Source organism: Hemiscyllium ocellatum, chromosome 11 (genome assembly GCF_020745735.1).
Source record: "Hemiscyllium ocellatum isolate sHemOce1 chromosome 11, sHemOce1.pat.X.cur, whole genome shotgun sequence".
Lineage (NCBI taxonomy): Eukaryota > Metazoa > Chordata > Chondrichthyes > Orectolobiformes > Hemiscylliidae > Hemiscyllium > Hemiscyllium ocellatum.
This window is the reverse complement of record NC_083411.1, coordinates 38,717,905-38,735,678: the sequence shown is the minus strand read 5'-3', so window position 1 is coordinate 38,735,678 and position 17,774 is coordinate 38,717,905. Positions and strand designations below refer to the sequence as shown.

Here is a 17,774-nt window from a genome sequence, read left to right as displayed (position 1 = left end):
AATTGAAGAATAGGTCCTCAAGAGTTATAATCTCTGGATTAGTACCTGAGCCAAGTGCAAATTGATATAGGGACATGAGAATAAGGGAAGTAAACATATAGCTAGAAGAGTGGAGTGGGAAAGAGGGGTTCCTTTTCATGGGGCACCGGCATTACTATTGTACGGCAGGGAAGGTCTCCGCCTGAACCAAGCCAGGCCAGCGTTCTAGCCAAAAGGGTAAATAGCGAAAAACGAGTAAATAGGGTGGTCAACAGGACTTTAACTAGGAAGTGGAGTGGGGGGAGGCATTGGGTGGAAGGGTAAAACTCCAAGAAATATAATTGCCTATGGGAAACAAAGCAGCAGGTTAACATTTGTCGGGGTAGGTTCAACGGCATGGAAAAATATGACAAAGAAATGAAAAAAAAGGAGAACTCAGGAGCATTTATTAAAATCTCTAAAATATAAAATAGGACAGAGTGTTTGGAAAGGGTTCAGAATCAAACTTTAAGCACACTGGATAAAGGGATGACAATTAGACGAGCAACAGCAAATACAAGACTGAAGGTGTTATATCTGAATGCACATAATACATGAAATAAAGTAAATGATCTTGTGGCGCAGATCGAAATTGGCAGGTATGATGTGGTGGGCATCATGGAGACATGGCTGCAAGAGGGTCAGGAGTGGGAGCTAAATATCCAATGATATGTATCCAATCAAAAAGACAGACAGGTGGGCAAATGAGGGAGCCTAAGGTAAAGGAACCCTTAGGAGACAGTGACCATAATATGATTGAATTTACTCTGCAATTTGAGAGGGAGAAGGTGGAATCACATGTACCAGTATTACAGCTGAATAAAGACAAATACAGAGGTATGAGGGAGGAACTGGGTAGAATTGACTGGGAGAAGAGCAGGAAAGACAGTGGAACAGCAATGGCAGGAGTTTCTGGGAGTAATTCAGAAGACAAAGCAGAGATTCATCCCAAGGAGAAAGAAGCATGGTACAAGAAGAATGAGGCAACCATGGCTGGCAAGGGAAGTCAGGGACAGCCTCAAAGCAAAAGAGAAAGCATATAATATGGTGATGGGCAGAGGATTGGGAAGCCTGCAAAGACCAACACAGGATAACGAGAAAAGAAGTAAGGAGCGAGAAAATTAAATATGAGGGTAAGCTAGCCAGTAATACAAAAGAAGATTGCAAGAGTTTCTTTAGATATATAGAGGGCAAAAGAGAGGCAAAAGCAGACATTGGGCTGCTGGAAAATGATGATGGAGAACTAGTAATGGGAAACAAAGAAACGACTGAAGAACTCAATAAGTACTTTGTGTCAGTTTTCACGGTAGAAGACACGAGTAATATCCCAAAAATTCAAGAGAGTCAGAGGGGGCAATAGTAAGTATGGTGGCCATCGCCAAGGAGAAGGTGCTACACAAACTGAAAGGTCTGAAGGTAGATAAATCACATGACTACATCCCAGAGCTCTGAAGGAGAAAGCTGATTAGATAGTGTAGACATTAGTGTTGATCTTTCAGCAATCATTGGAGTCAGGGAGGGTCCCAGAGGACTGGAAAATCACTAATGTAACCCCCCATTCAAAAAGGGGGTGAAGCAAAGCTTAGGAAATTACAGGCCGATTAGCCGTACCTCAGTCCTTCGTAAGATTATGGAATCCATTGTGAAAGACAAGATTTCTGAATATTTGGAAGTGCAGGGCAAGGTCAGCATGTTTTTATCAAGGGAAGGTCTTGTTTGATAAATTTGTTAGAATGCTTTGAGGAGGTAATAAACAGGTTAGACCAAGGAGAGCCCAATGGATGTTATCTATCTGGACATGGAGAAGGCCTTTGACAAGGTATCCTACAGGAGGCTGCTGAGTAGGATAAAGGCCCAAGGTATTAGAGGCAAGTACTAGCATAGATAGAAGCTTGGCTGTCTGGCAGAAAGCAGAAAGTGGTGATAAAAAGGGTCCTTCTTAGTGTGGCTGCTGGTGGTGTTGTGCAAGGGTCAGTGTTGGGACCACAACATTTCATTTTATATATTAAATGAAGGAACTGAGGGCATTCTGGCTAAGTTTGCAGAAGATATAAATATATGTGGAGGGACAGACAGTATTGAGGAGGCAGGGAGGCTGCAGAAAGATTTAGACAGTTTAGGAGAGTGGGCAAAATGGCAGATGGAATACAATTTTGGGAAAATGTGGGGTCATGTAGTTTGGTAGGAACAATAGAGGCAAAGATCATTTTCTAAATGGGGAGAAAATTCAGAAGTCTGAAGTGCAAAGGGACTTGGGAGTCTCAGTCCAGGATTCTCTTAAGGTAAACTTGCAGGTTGAGTTGGTGGTTAGGAAGGCAAATACAATATTTTGAGAGAACTAGAACATAAATGCAGGTATGTCCTTCTGAGGCTTTATAAAGCTCTTAAAGCTCTGATCAGATCACATTTGGAGTATTGTGAGTAATAATGGACCCCATACTTCAGGAAGATGTACTGGCCCTGGAGCAGGTCCATAGTAGGTTCATAAGAATGATGCCAGGAATGAAAGGCTTAATATATGAGGAGCGTTTAAGGACTCCGGGTCTATACCTGATGGAAGTTAGAAGGATGAGGGGGTTTATAATTGAAACTTATAGAATTCTGAATGGCCTGGACAGAGTGGTACTCGAGGGTACAGCCTTAAAGTAAAGGGAAGACCCTTTAGAACAGAGATTGGGAGGGACCTCTTCAACAAAAGAGTGGTGAATCTATGGAATTCATTGCCACAGAAGGCTGTGGAGGCCAGGTCATTGAGTATATTTACGACAGAGATAGATAGGTTCTTGGTTGTCAAGAGAATCAAAGGTTATGGGAAGAAAAATGGAGAAATGTATCAGCCATGATTGAATGGCAGAGCAGACTCAATGGGACAAATGGCCCAATTTCTGTTCCTATGTCTTTTGATCTCATTAACTAAAAGAAGGAAAATCCCAGCCTCTGCTACTGTTTGTATATTTTTCTTCCATTAATGAACTCAGAAACTTTCCATTGTACTTTGCTGGACAAGGAACAATGAACTAAAACAAAAATATTAAGCACTTTAAAAGGAGTCATGTTAGCGAGAATCTGTTCAATCTAAATTGATGAAGAGTAAGGAATATCTTAATCAACTATGTCACAAATAATCATTGGATGCCTATGGAGGACACAATGGCTGGATTTGTTGGGGATGATGGTTAGCGCTCAGTGTCATGGCTCCTCTGAAATTGACCACAATCTCTGGGTGTAAGGCATGAACGGATCAGGGTATAAATTCTTAAGTTGCATCTTGTGACTCACTTTGAACTATCCCACAATCCACAATCACTGAGATCCATGAGAATTTCAACTTTCCTGTTCACACATTGCTTTAGAATCACCTTAAATGTGACTACTTGTTCAATCCAGTATGAATCTAATAAAGTTAAAAATCACACAACACCAGGTTATAGTCCAACAGGTTTAATTGGAAGCCCACTAGCTTTCAAGTGTGCCACTCCTTCATCAGGTGATAGTGGAGGACACAACTCTAAGGCACAGAATTTATAGCAAAAGTTTACAGTGTGATGTAACTGAAATTATACATTGAAAAATACCTTGATTGTCTGTTCAAATACCATGATAGTTTCACTTCTTTCATGTGTAAATCACAAAACCTTTTTTTAAAATAGCTGCATTTTCAGGTTAGCCGTAACAATGGGTGTTAGCTAGACAATATGTTGGAGGTGTTGGCTTCCTGTGTTCCCTGTCTATTCCATGCCGTTTAGATTGATTCTAATCTAAAAAGTGAGATAACAGAGTTTTACATGAATTCATGCAATTTTTGAGCAAAGTACAATGTAACTCTGCAAGTACAAATTCACCCCACAAAATATATGTGTGCATGTGGGTCTTTGTGTGTCTGTCTGTCTGGTTTGGGAGTGTGAAAGAGAGTGTATATGTGTGTGTGTAGTGAGTGTAGAGTGTCTTAAGTCTGTGAGGGGATGCATGTGTGATTGTGGGTGTGTGTGTGCGTGTCTGGGGTGGGGGGTTGTGAGTGTCTGTGAGAGACGGTATATGTGTGGGTGCATGAGTGTAGAGTGGTCTAAGTCTCTGGGGTGAATTTGTACTTGCAGAGTTACATTGTACTTTGCTCAAAAACTGCATGAATTCATGTAAAACTCTGTTATCTCACTTTTTAGATTAGAATCAATCTAAACATTATGGCATAGACAGAGAACAGAGGGGGCTAACACCTCCAACATATCGTCTAGCTAACACCCATTGTTACAGCTAACCTGAGAATGCAACTTTTTTTTAAAAAAAGGTTTTATGATTTACACATGAAAGAAATGAAACTATCATGGTATTCGAACAGATGAAAGACTCAACAGACAATCAAGGTATTTTTCAATGTATAATTTCAGTTACATCACACTGTAAACTTTTGCTATAAATTCTGTGCCTTAGAGTTGTGTCCTCCACTATCACCTGATGAAGGAGCGGCACGCTGAAAGCTAGTGCGCTTCCAATTAAACCTGTTGAACTATAACCTGGTGTTGTGTGATTTTTAACTTTCTACACCCCAGTCCAACACCAGCATCTCCAAATCATGAATTTAATAAAACATTGAACAACAGAGCTGACTTTGAAAGGATGTGGATTAATGATTAATTAGTAAGTTTTTAAGCCAAAATTTACAAAGTTTTTCCAAGAGTATTTGAGATTCTGCTTTCACTTCAAGCAAATCATAATTTTAATTAATCAAAAAATTTAAAATGATTTATTTTGTTGCTTTTATTTTCTTGGTTGGGTGTCCAAGATTTCCATACTTTGATTGGCTGTTTGTCACCAAGATGACCGATCCATACCAACAATGCCAGTAAAGAACATTGGAATTGTTACATTACTAATGAGGTAACATTCTCAACTACCATAACAAGGGCTGCAATATAACTAACATAGTCAAACATTGGCCTTGCTTCTTGTATGACAAAATGCTCCAATTAAATGACTTACTTGAAGACCTCAAACTCTCTTTTTAACAGCACTGTAGATATACCTACAATAGATGGGATGTCATTATTCAAGAGTGTGGTTCACCACCACCTTCTCAAGGGCAAATGCTGGTCTAGCCAACAGTGCTTTCATTCCATGACAGCATCATAAAATAAATCAATTTAGTTTAGGTGATCCACATATTAAAGGTGTTATTCACATGAGAGAAATATGATTGAAAGCTGCATTAATTTCCTTATACTGTCATCAGGAACAAAGGTAGTGATGGGGTCAAGGTCATCATCAAAAATTTGGAAATACACAAGATTGAAATCAACTTTTCATTACGACTTTGTTCCTTCAGCCGAGGGAGTGAAACTAGTCATCTGACTAACAGTAGCCATTCCTAAATTAGGCGCATTTTAAAATCGAGAAAAGATCTCAACTTTAGATCAGCACTGTGTTAAACAAGAGTCAGTTTTTACTCTGGTCCTTATCCATGATGAAGTGAATTGGGACCAACTTGAAACCACTTAATTTAAAACCTTTCCAGCCAATGCACACACACATTTTCATTCATCTCATTGTTTGGTAATTTTGAATCTATCACTGCTGTAATAACTTGTGACATTAATACTTACTTCTTCACTGTTATCCATTGTGAGCAAAATATAAACAAACACATGATAAAGTATTTCAAGAGAGATCCTATCATTTCACTGACTTTACAAAGCCTCTAAGCTCTAGAACATTTCTTGATGCTGTCATAAAAAACAAATGAGACATAGAATAGTTGATAAGATTGCTGATTCATGAACTTAAGCTAAAAAAAACAACTGGTTTTGGATGTTGGAGAAGGAAAAAGTCAAATTAATTGATTTGAGCTTGATTTATTTTGGAAATTAAGTGCAAATGTTTACATGTACTTGCTGATGGATTTGTAGGTGGGGGACATTTCATAAAATTCCTCAGATGGGCTTCCCACCAGGCTCCCACTCACCCATCTTCACAATGGTTTTACAGTGGACATGCAAATCCTAGATTGGCCCACCTAACATTTTCTTAAGTGGAAAGCCATCCTAAAAATCTCATTCTAAATATTTCTAAGTTTTATTTATGCTGCATTTCTTTGGATGATGTCATAAAAAGGAAGGATATGTTATGTACATGCCACATCACTTCCGCACACAAAGAATAACTGAATCCAAAATATTCGGAAATTATACAATTTTACTAATTTAGCCAAAATTTGGGTAAAGTTTTGAAAACAGAACATTGCTACAAGTGTAAATTTTTTAGGATTAATCCCTCACCATCTCTTTTTACATCATTCTCATTCACTGAAGTAGTGATGGTTTCTCCTGTAACAGAAAGCAAAACTGAGTTCTTGTTGTTATAAAAAGAATGAGCACATTCACAAACTGGATTAACACTAGCCAATAGACTCTTGCCCCCATCTGCTTATGAAGGGCCAAGTGAGCAGATTAGGGAGATAAAGCAAAATACTGCAAATACTAAATATCTGAAATAATAAAATGAAAATGTTGGAAATACTCATTCACTGAAAAATAAAAGCCAAAGTCCAACAAAATAATGCATGCCCTGACGAACATATGGTAGAAAGAGCATAGGAAATACATGTACCTCCAAGCAAGTCTTGTGTGGATTCTTCAGCACAGTCAAGTCAATCTATGGTCCAAGCATCCAAGGAGCTACCCCACTGAGAGTTCAGACAGAGAGGCACCCATAAAGCATTAAAACTTAGCGAATGCTCCTTAGAAGGAACACTTCCAGGATCTCCTCAACTAAGACTCAGTCTTTGACATTAATGTCCTTGATCAGATTCCACAGCATGCTAGGGGATCTCTGATATGTTATAAATATGGTCACCTTCAAGAAAGAAATAATCAATCATGGTTGCTACACAGGAGTATTCCTTGATGTCCAAGATGCCCTCTAGACAACAAGACAAATTTACCACCGTTCTCTACCTGCTACACAACAACCTGCAAGCCATGAATGACTGTCACCAATGGATCACCCACTGAACATAAACATGTGCAAACGGGTATTTAGCAAAGCTGGTTCCTTGCACCAGAGCTCTTCGCTATCTTCCTTGCCCAACAAGCCATGTTGTCTCCCTGAGATTTCCTGGTAGGGTGGAACTAATCTACAGGAGAAACAGAAAACTGTTAAATCAGGTCACCTCCAGTCCATACCAAGACCACCCCAATTACTGTCTTTGAGCTGGAGAATGCAGATGATGCTTGTGTGTGGGCATATGCAGAGGCCAAGCTCCATACTAATGTGGATTCATTTGTGGAGTCATTTGAGGGAATGAGCCTTAGGCTACACTTCTGGAAGACAAAGGTCCTCTGTCAGCCTGGTCTTACTGCATAACACTGTCTCCCAACCATCCCAGCCATTGAAAATGAGAATTAATTCCCATGCCTTAGGTACCTCCTCTCAGTGAGGACAGATATCAACAATGAAATTCAACATCATCTCCAGCGTACCAGAATGATCATTGACTATCTAAGAAACTGAGTGTTTGATGACAAACCCAATGCCAAGCTCATGGTCTACAAGGGAGCAGTGATACCTGCCCTGCTGTATATATTGGAGACATGGACAGCAGACATTTCAAATCCCTTGAGAAATGCCACCAACAATGCTGCAGCAAAATCCTGCAAATACACTGACAGTAAAAGTGCTGCAATATCCATGTCCTCTCTCAAGCCAATATCCCTAATATTAAGGCAGATGTATTGGTCAAGCCACACATCTGCATCCCCCTTCACACATCTTCCAAAACAAGCTCCCAGTCTACTCCGAGCTTCATCACAGCGGTTACCAGGAGGGCTGAGGTAGCAAATCGTAGACAATCTTAAAGCCTCCCAGAAAAATGAAATATCCTCATTGGCTCATGGGAATCTCCAACCCAAGACTGCTTGAAATGGAGATGAAGCTTCCAAAGATGTCAACTATTTGGAATATCTCTGACAGGGCCAGATGCAGGTCAAACACAAACAGCAATAGTGTATTAAATCCTGAGCATCGTGCCCATCCACTTCAGCAAACACCACTGGCCCTGCGGTGGCATGGTTGACAGATCCAGACAATTTAGTTACCTCAGCACCCACTGAAGTGGAAGGAAGCTATACTTGATCCTGCAGAAACACCTAAGAAGATGAGCAAACTAGGAAGATAAGCAAAATACTGTGGATGCTAAAACTCTGAAACAATAAAAGAAATGCTAGTAACACTCTGCAAATCAGGGAAAAATAGCTCAGAAAGATACAAGGAAAGTTTGGATGAAGTTGGAAAATGTGGAGATGAAGGGAATGTAATTGTGGATGACACGAAAGTTGGTGGAGCTGTGGACAGCAAAGAAGGATGTGACAGGTCACAGCTGGATATAGATAAGTTGCAGAGCTGGGCAGAAAGGAGTTCAATGTAGCTAAGTGTGAAGTCATTCACTTTGGTAGTAGTAACAAGAAGATGGATTACTGGGCTAATGGTAGGCTACTTGGTAGTGTGGATGAGCAGAGGGATCTTGGTGTCCATGTACACAGATCTCTGAAAGTTGCCACCCAGGTAAATAGTGCTGTGAAGAAGGCATATGGTGTACTGGGCTTTATTGGTAGAGGAATTGAGTTCCGGAGTCCTGAGGTCATGTTGCAGTTGTATAAGACTCTGGTGCGGCCTCATCTGGAGTATTGTGTGCAGTTTTGGTCGCCATACTATAGGAAGGATGTGAAGGCATTGGAACGAGTGCAGAGGAGGTTTACCAGGATGTTGCCTGGCATGGTAGGAAGATCGTATGAGGAAAGGCTGGGGCACTTGGGGCTGTTCTCATTGGAGAAAAGAAGGTTTAGGGGAGATTTGATAGAGGTGTACAAGATGATTAGGGGTTTAGATAGGGTTGACAGTGAAAACCTTTTTCCGCTAATGGAGTCAGCTGTTACTAGGGGACACAGCTTTAAATTAAGGGGTGGTAGGTATAGGACAGACGTTAGGGGTAGATTCTTTACTCAGCGGGTTGTGAGTTCAGGGAATGCCCTGCCAGTAGCAGTGGTGGACTCTCCCTCTTTATGGTCATTTAAGCGGGCATTGGATAAGCATATGGAGGTTATTGGGCTAGTGTAGGTTAGGTAGGCTTCGGTCGGCGCAACATTGAGGGCCGAAGGGCCTGTACTGCGCTGTATTTTTCTATGTTCTATGTAATGCTGATGAATTCATGTATATTTACTGCAATGCTGACAGCATACAAACTTTGTGCTGCCTGATAATTTCAATGATGTGGCTTGGTGAAGGATAGAATATTGGACATGGTAGTATTAGTTTACTTGAAAGCTCTTACTAACAATTGCATGCCATGCACCTTCAACTACGACAATCCCTGGCTCAGACTGCTCAACATGGATAATTATATGCACATCATAGACATAATTATAAGCACTGTATGTACAATCATCGCCTCAAATGAACTAATTCAGCCTTTGGCTGATGAAAGTAAGCTGAATTTAAGGAGGAGGATCTCAAACTTGATTCTAAGGTCGCAGTTTACTAGGCAACACTGATCCCTGTGCTCCTATGTGCTTCAGACACATGAACACTGCTGCCTCACAGCGCTTGAAGACCCGGGTTCAATTCCCGACTCAGGCGACTGACTGTGTGGAGTTTGCACGTTCTCCCCGTGTCAGCGTGGGTTTCCTCCGGGTGCTCCGGTTTCCTCCCACAGTCCAAAGATGTGCGGCTCAGGTGAATTGGCCATGCTAAATTGCCCGTAGTGTTAGGTAAGGGGTAAATGTAGGGGTATGGGTGGGTTTCGCTTCGGCGGGTCGGTGTGGACTTGTTGGGCCGAAGGGCCTGTTTCCACACTGTAAATCTAATCTAAAACATCCTACAGCAGGAGCCTGAAGGCACTGGAGAGTTCACACCATTGATGTCTTCACAAGATCTTCTGAAGTTGGTGGCAAGAAAGATGGTTCACAAACAGCTTCCTTTTCTAAGCTGACATGCCTCACTTTGAGGTACTAATCACTCAAAAACAGCTCCATAAGTTGTCTGAAATGCTTGACACCAGACTACAAGACAAGTGTTTTATTTGGAGCACTATTGTAGCAAGAGAAGAGGAGGATAATGAAAATGTTTTAAAATGTCCTCAAACCATCCATGAAGAAATCACCATTTCCACCAATTAATGAGAGCCCTGGGTTCATAATCCACCAAAATAGAAAACGTTAATTCAGGAAGGCTTCAACCAGAAGGTATTGGGAATGTATAGAGATGAAGATGAGGCATCAGATGGAGCACATAAGCCTCCAAATAACGGAAGAATTTGATCATGCAAGAAACACCCACCTGCAGGTGGTGAAGCCTGCAGACAGCTTGTTGGCCTTATCAGGTATCTCAAAACCCATTGAAACTGAGGGAAAAAAACTTTATCCTCAATCCTGAGGGACTGCTGAAGAAGTACACAAACGAACAGGGGTTAGTTCCTAATTGATACACAACACTTGAATCCACTTACTACTGGGAACACTGCTATGTAAACTGACATAAAAAAAAAGATTAGCTGCTCTTCCATTTCATTGTTTTAGATTAGACTTACAGTGTGGAAACAGGCCCTTCGGCCCAACAAGTCCACACCGACCCGCAGAAGCGAAACCCACCCATACCCCTACATTTACCCCTTACCTAACACTACGGGCAATTTAGCATGGCCAATTCACCTGAGCCGCACATCTTTGGACTGTGGGAGGAAACCGGAGCACCCGGAGGAAACCCACGCAGACACGGGGAGAACGTGCAAACTCCACACAGTCAGTCACCTGAGTCGGGAAATGAACCCGGGTCTCAGGTGCTGTGAGGCAGCAGTGCTAACCACTGTGCCACCGTGCCGCCCACACACATTGTTGCTTATCAGACCTTAGTTGGCAAATTTACTGAGCATTAGTCTCCATAACAGTGACATGCATAAATCAATTCATTGCCTATAAAAACTTTGGGACATCCTGTGCATCTGAAGCTGATACATAAATGCAAAATGTTTCAGTGGCAGGAATGAACAACTTTACCTCTTTTTAAAACATTTGTCACTCTGTTGAAATTTCAAAATACCCAACATGAATTGTTAAGTTTACAGGGAATGTCATACTTACGGTCTACAGTAGAGTTTAAATTGTCCATACTCTTAGCATTATTCCTCTTAGCTCTGGCTAAAGCCTTCATTACCGGGGACAATCCATAAGCGGTACCTAAATTAAAATTACAAGAAACTTTTCAGACAGTACTAGTTGCATCATTAAACAGCATTAATCACAGCAAAATATATCCAAATAGCTGGGACATGGATCTTCTATCTTTGAACTAAGGAAGCTCCTTTAGGGAAAGAAAATTTGAAGCAGTCGTAGAATTCTGTGAGGTAGGGGCTGAAAGGTCCTCTCAGTAGGAGCATGAAATAAGAATAAGCAATATGTTAAAATTAACTTGTTTTTTTTCATTGCTGACTGCAGTTTCTTGCCACAATTCTAGTTACATAGTACTTCTTGTTCTAAACATTTGAACATCATAGTCTTGGTGTCATAATGTGAACAGAAATTTCAATTTTCGAAACAGGCACTTGGTCCAACAAATTTGACTCTTTTTTTCTTTATTCTTTCAAGGCAGGAAAGGCCAGCATTTGTTGCCCATTCCCAATTGCCCTCAAACTGAGTGGCTTGTCAGGCCATTTCAGACAGCAACGAAGAGACAATCACATTGCTGTGGGTCAGGAGTCACAAGGGCGCCTGACCAGAATGGTACATTTCATTCCCAAAAAGACATTAGTGATTTTAAAACATGGCAGTTTTAAAGTTACCATTTAGTTAACATTTTACAAAAAAAAATTTAATCTCTCGCAGCTGTGGCATGGGATTCGAACATATGTTCCAGAGCATTACAATCTCCCCTGCTGATGTAATGAACTTGATTTATTCCCCTTTTAACAATATTGTCAATCACTTCACCCTTTCTGTTGTTTGTTGAACATATTCATATTTCTTAATTTAATGATTTTCCACATTAATATTCCAGAATTATTGGTCTCTGTATATAAAAGTTCAAGTTACCTGTAAAGTCCTAACTTTTCAATTTTTATAACTCACTTCCGCTGCTACTTGAATACCTAGCATGATGAACCAGTTGTAGTTGGGAACTATCAATTCCTCACAGGATCTTAAACTTCAAGTAAAGGACCTTGAGATCTTTTCTCTAAAGTAGAATATCCTTCTTAAACTCTACTCCCAATTTTTATACTTCGACTCATTGAAGTTGTTCAACCTGAAACTTCTCAAGAAACTTGAGAAGTTTCAGTTAACTATTGAATTTATAACTGAATTTCTTTAATATATCATGGAATTTCAGGAGGTGATTGGGATCATTGTACAATATAGAAACAAGTATGCAAACTTAGGTCGCCTGAAATTGAGGGGTGCAAGTGGAGTCAAACATTAATAGAAGGAGACAGCACAATATTGTTAGCCCTGGCAGCAAATGGAATGAATTAGTAAGAGTTAAATTTCAGGAGTTTTTACATTCAATAATCTAAAAAGGTAAATTACAGAATATGAAAACTCAAACCTGACTCCATCCTGTGAAAATCATCATTTTCCGAATCAGCCATATGAAGGAGAACGTTTGATGCCTCCTCCTCCTGCACACTGGAATTACTGGTTAATACACGAGCCGGAAGGTCAGCTTCACGACCTTCTGTACTGACAACAGTTAAAGGTTTTCTCACAGTTACAGAGTTCAGATTAACTGAATGATGGAGTTCATCTGTAGATGATGTTCCCGCATTAGCATCTCCTGAAGGTGCCTTTGTGCGTGATTCTTCGCTTAAACTCCTTGACAGTAAGTGTTTATTGTATTGCAGGATGGTTTGAGGTTCAGCAGGATCATCTTCAGATGACTTTTCCACCAGGGCTTCTGCTTGGCTCTTCAATGAAATGTTGGTGCAATCATTTTTTTCTGGATCTACATCCTGTTCCAAAGTAGGAATATCAGACTGGGAAGAGCATAGTGTGATTTCCTCATCCCTTCCCTTTGGACAAAGTTGAAATTCTCCATTAAGTCTTATTATGTAATTGTCTACTGGTGTCCTCACCTCTGATTTATGATCATTGTAAAGTAATACTGGACTTTCGTTACAGACTTTATCATCAACCTTAACCACTGTGAGCTCCTGTGTTGATGGTGGGTTATCTGCAATGGATTCACTTGCCATTTTCTTTATCTTTTTGTACATCTCCTTTCTTTCAATCTCCTTAGGTGGAAGAATCTCCTTTTTTATAGATTCCTCCGCGATGCAATCAGGAGGAGTTTGACTGCTTTTCATGACTGACAAAGATTCATCCAAACTCAAGCTTTTGGAATGTATCAATGTTATGGGTCTGCCATATTCAATGGATTTCAGTGCAATGGAGTCTTTTGGTTGATCATCATCACTATGAGATTGCTGAATATTAATTTTAGATACTTCATCAACCATAGAAGGAGTTGCTTCTGCATATTGGTCCCACTTGGTCATCAATGCATCGGGCTTTCCAATTTTGACAGCTGCTCTGACTCTTGGAGCAGGAACAGGTGGTAACTTGCTAGTCCTAGTTAACTGATCAATTTCTCCTTCCTCAGAGGAATGACGTATTGATTGGTTCCCTTGAAGTTCTGAGTTAGGATAGCTATTTGTAGAAGGAATTTCCCTGGTTGCCAAATTAGACTTGGACTCAGGCACTGTGGATTGCTTTACTTCAGTGGGGCAGCTTTTGTAGTCTGGTGATTGGAGTCTTCTAAATGGACGTTTAGAAACATTGCTTGGAAGCTCATTGTTTGCTTTATTGGATTCAATTCCTCTTTCCCAAAAGTGCTTCAGGCTTTTGAAATGGTTGGGGTCAGTGAGAGCTTCACCGTCAAGGTGCTTATTACCTAAGGCATTTATGGTGAACGCAGCACCTTGTTTATGGTCTTTCTCTCTCTCATCATCAGAAGAGGATGACTGATATTTAGCTATTCTGGAAGTAGGATGAAAGGCAGCCTTTGCTTGGTCAGTCACCTCAGTAGTCTCATTCTTACCTGCCAACTGTCTACTCAATGGCTTCAAATTCTCAGCAGGTACTTTTCGAGATTCCCCTGCTGTTTCTAAAGCAATTTTTAGTCTTGGAATTCGAGATGTTGGTGAGAGGTTCAATTTCTCAAGTGTGTTGTAAGCTTGTTGGTCTTCATTAGGTTTGGCGAATGGTAGTCCTTGTGGACCTACAGTTTAGAAAATACCATTCAGTTAATAACTAACTTTGCATCTGTTGTTTAAGTTGAAGTGACCGGCAGATATTAAATCATTAAAACCTCCCATGATAAAAATGAAATATTTGTCCAGCAGTGAATTGGTACTGACTCTTTAGATCAATCACGATACACAATTTAAAACTAATGTACTCTCAGAAATCATTTCTCTGCGCAAAATCAATAACAAGTTTCAAGGATTATTTAGCTACCTCAATGCAGTTCACTTAAAGACAGAATCAAGCTGCATCATTCAAACAAATATGTGAGATAAAGTCAGATAAGTGTGTAGTTAGCAACTCTCTTTCAGCATTTGTGACAAGTTTTAAATGACACCAAGGCAATGATTTTTTTTTGTGAACCAGAAGCATTAGGCTATCTTCAAAAGGCATCATTGAAAAGGAAGGAAGAGTATCACATCTTAGTCATCAAGTTTTCATATGTAACTGATATAATGCAATGCTGAAAAATATGTTAACATGTTTATTTTAAGAAAAGAATAGTTGTCAGATATTTCTCAGGAGTCAATAAGTGTCTGAACTTCTTTCCTTCATTTGATATGGTCACAGTCATCGAGTCATAGAGATGTCCTGCTCGGAAACAGACCCTTTGGTCCAACTCCTCCATGCCAACTAGATATCCTAAATTAATCTAGGAAGGAAAGGTTTACTAAAATAATATTTGTAGGAATTATAAATCACCTGACTCAGAGGCAAAGCTTTCTGGCTTCTTGGTTATCTGAGTTTCACTTTCTCTGGATGTGCTGTCCCATTTTGGAAACTGGCTAATGTTGGAAATATGCATTTTCTCTTCGTCACTTGTCTCTGGAACCTGGTAAGTGGATGCCCCTTTACAGTGACTGGCCAGGCTCTTCCTGGATTTTGGCAAATCCAGGGGCTTTTCACTCACTGGTGATGCTATTGTAGAGATTGTGGTTAATCCTTGACCTGAAATAAAACAAAATGATACAGGCAACTGTTTTCTATCATAAACTTCTCAGGTCACATAATGTACAATACATTAGTTGTAATTTCACTTTCTGTACTGAAGTATACACAAATTGTCTGATTTAAAATGTTGAAAGTGCTGAATCTAGCTATTTATGAACTGAACCAAGTTCAAAATGATTTTTCAACGCTAGCAACTATTTGGCTAACTAGAGAAGTGATTGCTGGGCCTCTTGCTGAGATATTTGTATTATTGATAGTCACAGGTGAGGTGCCAGAAAACTGGAGGTTGGCAAACATGGTGTCACTGTTTAAGAAGGGTGGTAAAGACAAGCCAGGGAACTATAGACCAGTGAGCCTGACTTCAGTGTTGGGCAAGTTGTTGGAGGGAATCCTGAGGGACAGGATATACATGTATTTGGAAAGGCAAGGATTGATTAGGGATAGTCAACATGGCTTTGTGTATGGGAAATCATGTCTCACAAACTTGATTGAGTTTTTTGAAGAAGTAACAAAGAGGATTGATGAGGGCAGAGCGGTAGATGTGATCTATATGGACTTCAGTAAGGCGTTTGACAAGGTTCCCCATGGGAGATTGATTAGCAAGGTTAGATCTCATGGAATACAGGGAGAACTAGCCATTTGGATACAGAATTGGTTCAAAGGTAGAAGACAGAGGGTGGCGGTGAAGGGTTGTTTTTTAGACTGGAGTCCTGTGACCAGTGGAGTGCCACAAGGATCAATGCTGGGTCCTCTACTTTCTGTCATTTACATAAATGATTTGGATGCGAGCATAAGAGGTACAGTTAGTAAGTTTGCAGATGACACCAAAATTGGAGATGTTGTGGACAGTGAAGAGACTTACCTCAGATTACAACAGGATCTTGGTCAGTTGGGCCAATGGGCTGAGAAGTGGCAGATGGAGTTTAATTCAGGTAAATGCGAGGTGCTGCATTTTGGGAAAGCAAACCTTAGCAGGACTTATACACTTAATGGTAAGGTCCTAGGGAGTGTTGCTGAACAAAGAGACCTTGGAATGCAGGTTCCTAGCTCCTTGAAAGTGGAGTCACAGGTAGATAGAATAGTGAAGAAGGTATTTGGTAGGCTTTCCTTTATTGGTCAGAGTATTGAGTACAGGAGTTGGGAGGTCATGTTACGGCTGTACAGGACATTGGTTAGGCCACTGTTGAAGTGTTGTGTGCAATTCTGGTCTCCTTCCTATCGGAAAGATGTTGTGAAACTTGAAAGGGTTCCGAAAAGATTTATAAGGATGTTGCCAGGGTTGGAGGATTTGACCTATAGGGAGAGGCTGAACAGGCCAGGGCTGTTTTCTGGAGCATCGGAGGCTGAAGGGTGACTTTATAGAGGTTTACAAAATTATGAGGGGCATGGATAGGGTAAATAGGCAAAGTCTTTCCCTGGGGTCGGGGAATCCAGAACTAGAGAGCATGGGGTTAGGGTGAGAGGGAAAAGATATAAAAGGGACCTAAGGAGCAACATTTTAATGCAGAGGGTGGTACATGTATGGAATGAGCTGCCAGAAGAAGTCGTGGAGGCTGGTACAATTGCAACATTTAAAAGATATTTGGATGGTTATATGAATAGGAAGTGTTTGGAGGGATATGGGCCGGGTACTGGCAGGTGAGACTAGATTGGGTTGGGATATCTGTTCAGCATGGACAGGTTGGACCAAAGGGTCTGTTCCCATGCTGTATGTCTGTATGACTCTATACCTCTACTGCCTGAAAGCATCACAGAAGGCTATGTTCAGCTTCTGAATTCCCACTCTGGAATTTCATTTTCTAATGCCTCTGCCACCTTTCTACCCCATAAAATCCACTTTGGCCAAGCCTTTGGTCGACCTTCTCATTTGTGCCTTGATTAGTGTCATGCCCATTTTCAAATGTGAAGTACCATGTGACATTAAGTGTCAGGTGAATTTAAGCCATGTTAATATTTCATCTAAATGTGCGGTACTGGAACAGCACACCTGGTCAGGCAGTATCTGAGGAGCAGGAGAGTCGACTTTTCAAGCATAAGCTCTTCATCAGGAATGTGTGTGTGTGTGTGTGTGTGTGTGGGGGGGGGGGGGGGGGGGGGGGGGGGGCAAGGGACCTACAGATAAATGGAGAGGTTCAGGCTGAGCAGAAGGTAGCTTGGAATGCCATTGGTGGATGAAGGTGGGAGGTGTCGGTGATACTTGGAGTGGAGGGTGGAGCAGATAGTTGGAAAGGAATATGGATAAGTAGGACTGTTCAAAAGGATGGTGCAGAATTGGAGGATTGGATCTGGAATAAGATGGGGGAAGGGAGATGAGGAAACTGGTGAAATCAATACTGATTCCATGTGGTTGGAGGATCCCAAGGCAGAAGATGAGGTGTTTTTCCTCCTGCCTCGGGTGGCTAGGACTTGACATTATTGCCTTTGCCTCAGCCACTTCTACCTCCAGTGACCTCACTCACCTGAACACCGCTGACGAACATGCAGCCACTGCCAAAGACATTGCGAACATCACATGGAATGTCACTT

General features: G+C 40.9%; 1 protein-coding gene across 10 annotated transcripts in view; it reads right to left on the bottom strand.

The window, feature by feature from the left end:
• Positions 1-17,774, bottom strand: part of LOC132820420 (synaptotagmin-like protein 2) — a 114,967-nt gene that overhangs the window by 21,618 nt on the left and 75,575 nt on the right. For 9 of the 10 annotated variants that reach the window (XM_060832531.1, XM_060832530.1, XM_060832529.1 and 6 more), the window contains 4 exons: positions 15,000-15,245; positions 12,601-14,271; positions 11,142-11,237; positions 6,288-6,335 (listed from right to left, as the gene is read on the bottom strand). In XM_060832531.1, coding sequence (XP_060688514.1) covers positions 6,288-6,335; positions 11,142-11,237; positions 12,601-14,271; positions 15,000-15,245 — 2,061 coding nt within the window. The remainder of the gene's footprint in view (positions 1-6,287; positions 6,336-11,141; positions 11,238-12,600; positions 14,272-14,999; positions 15,246-17,774) is intronic. The other variant, XM_060832538.1, reaches the window with a different exon arrangement.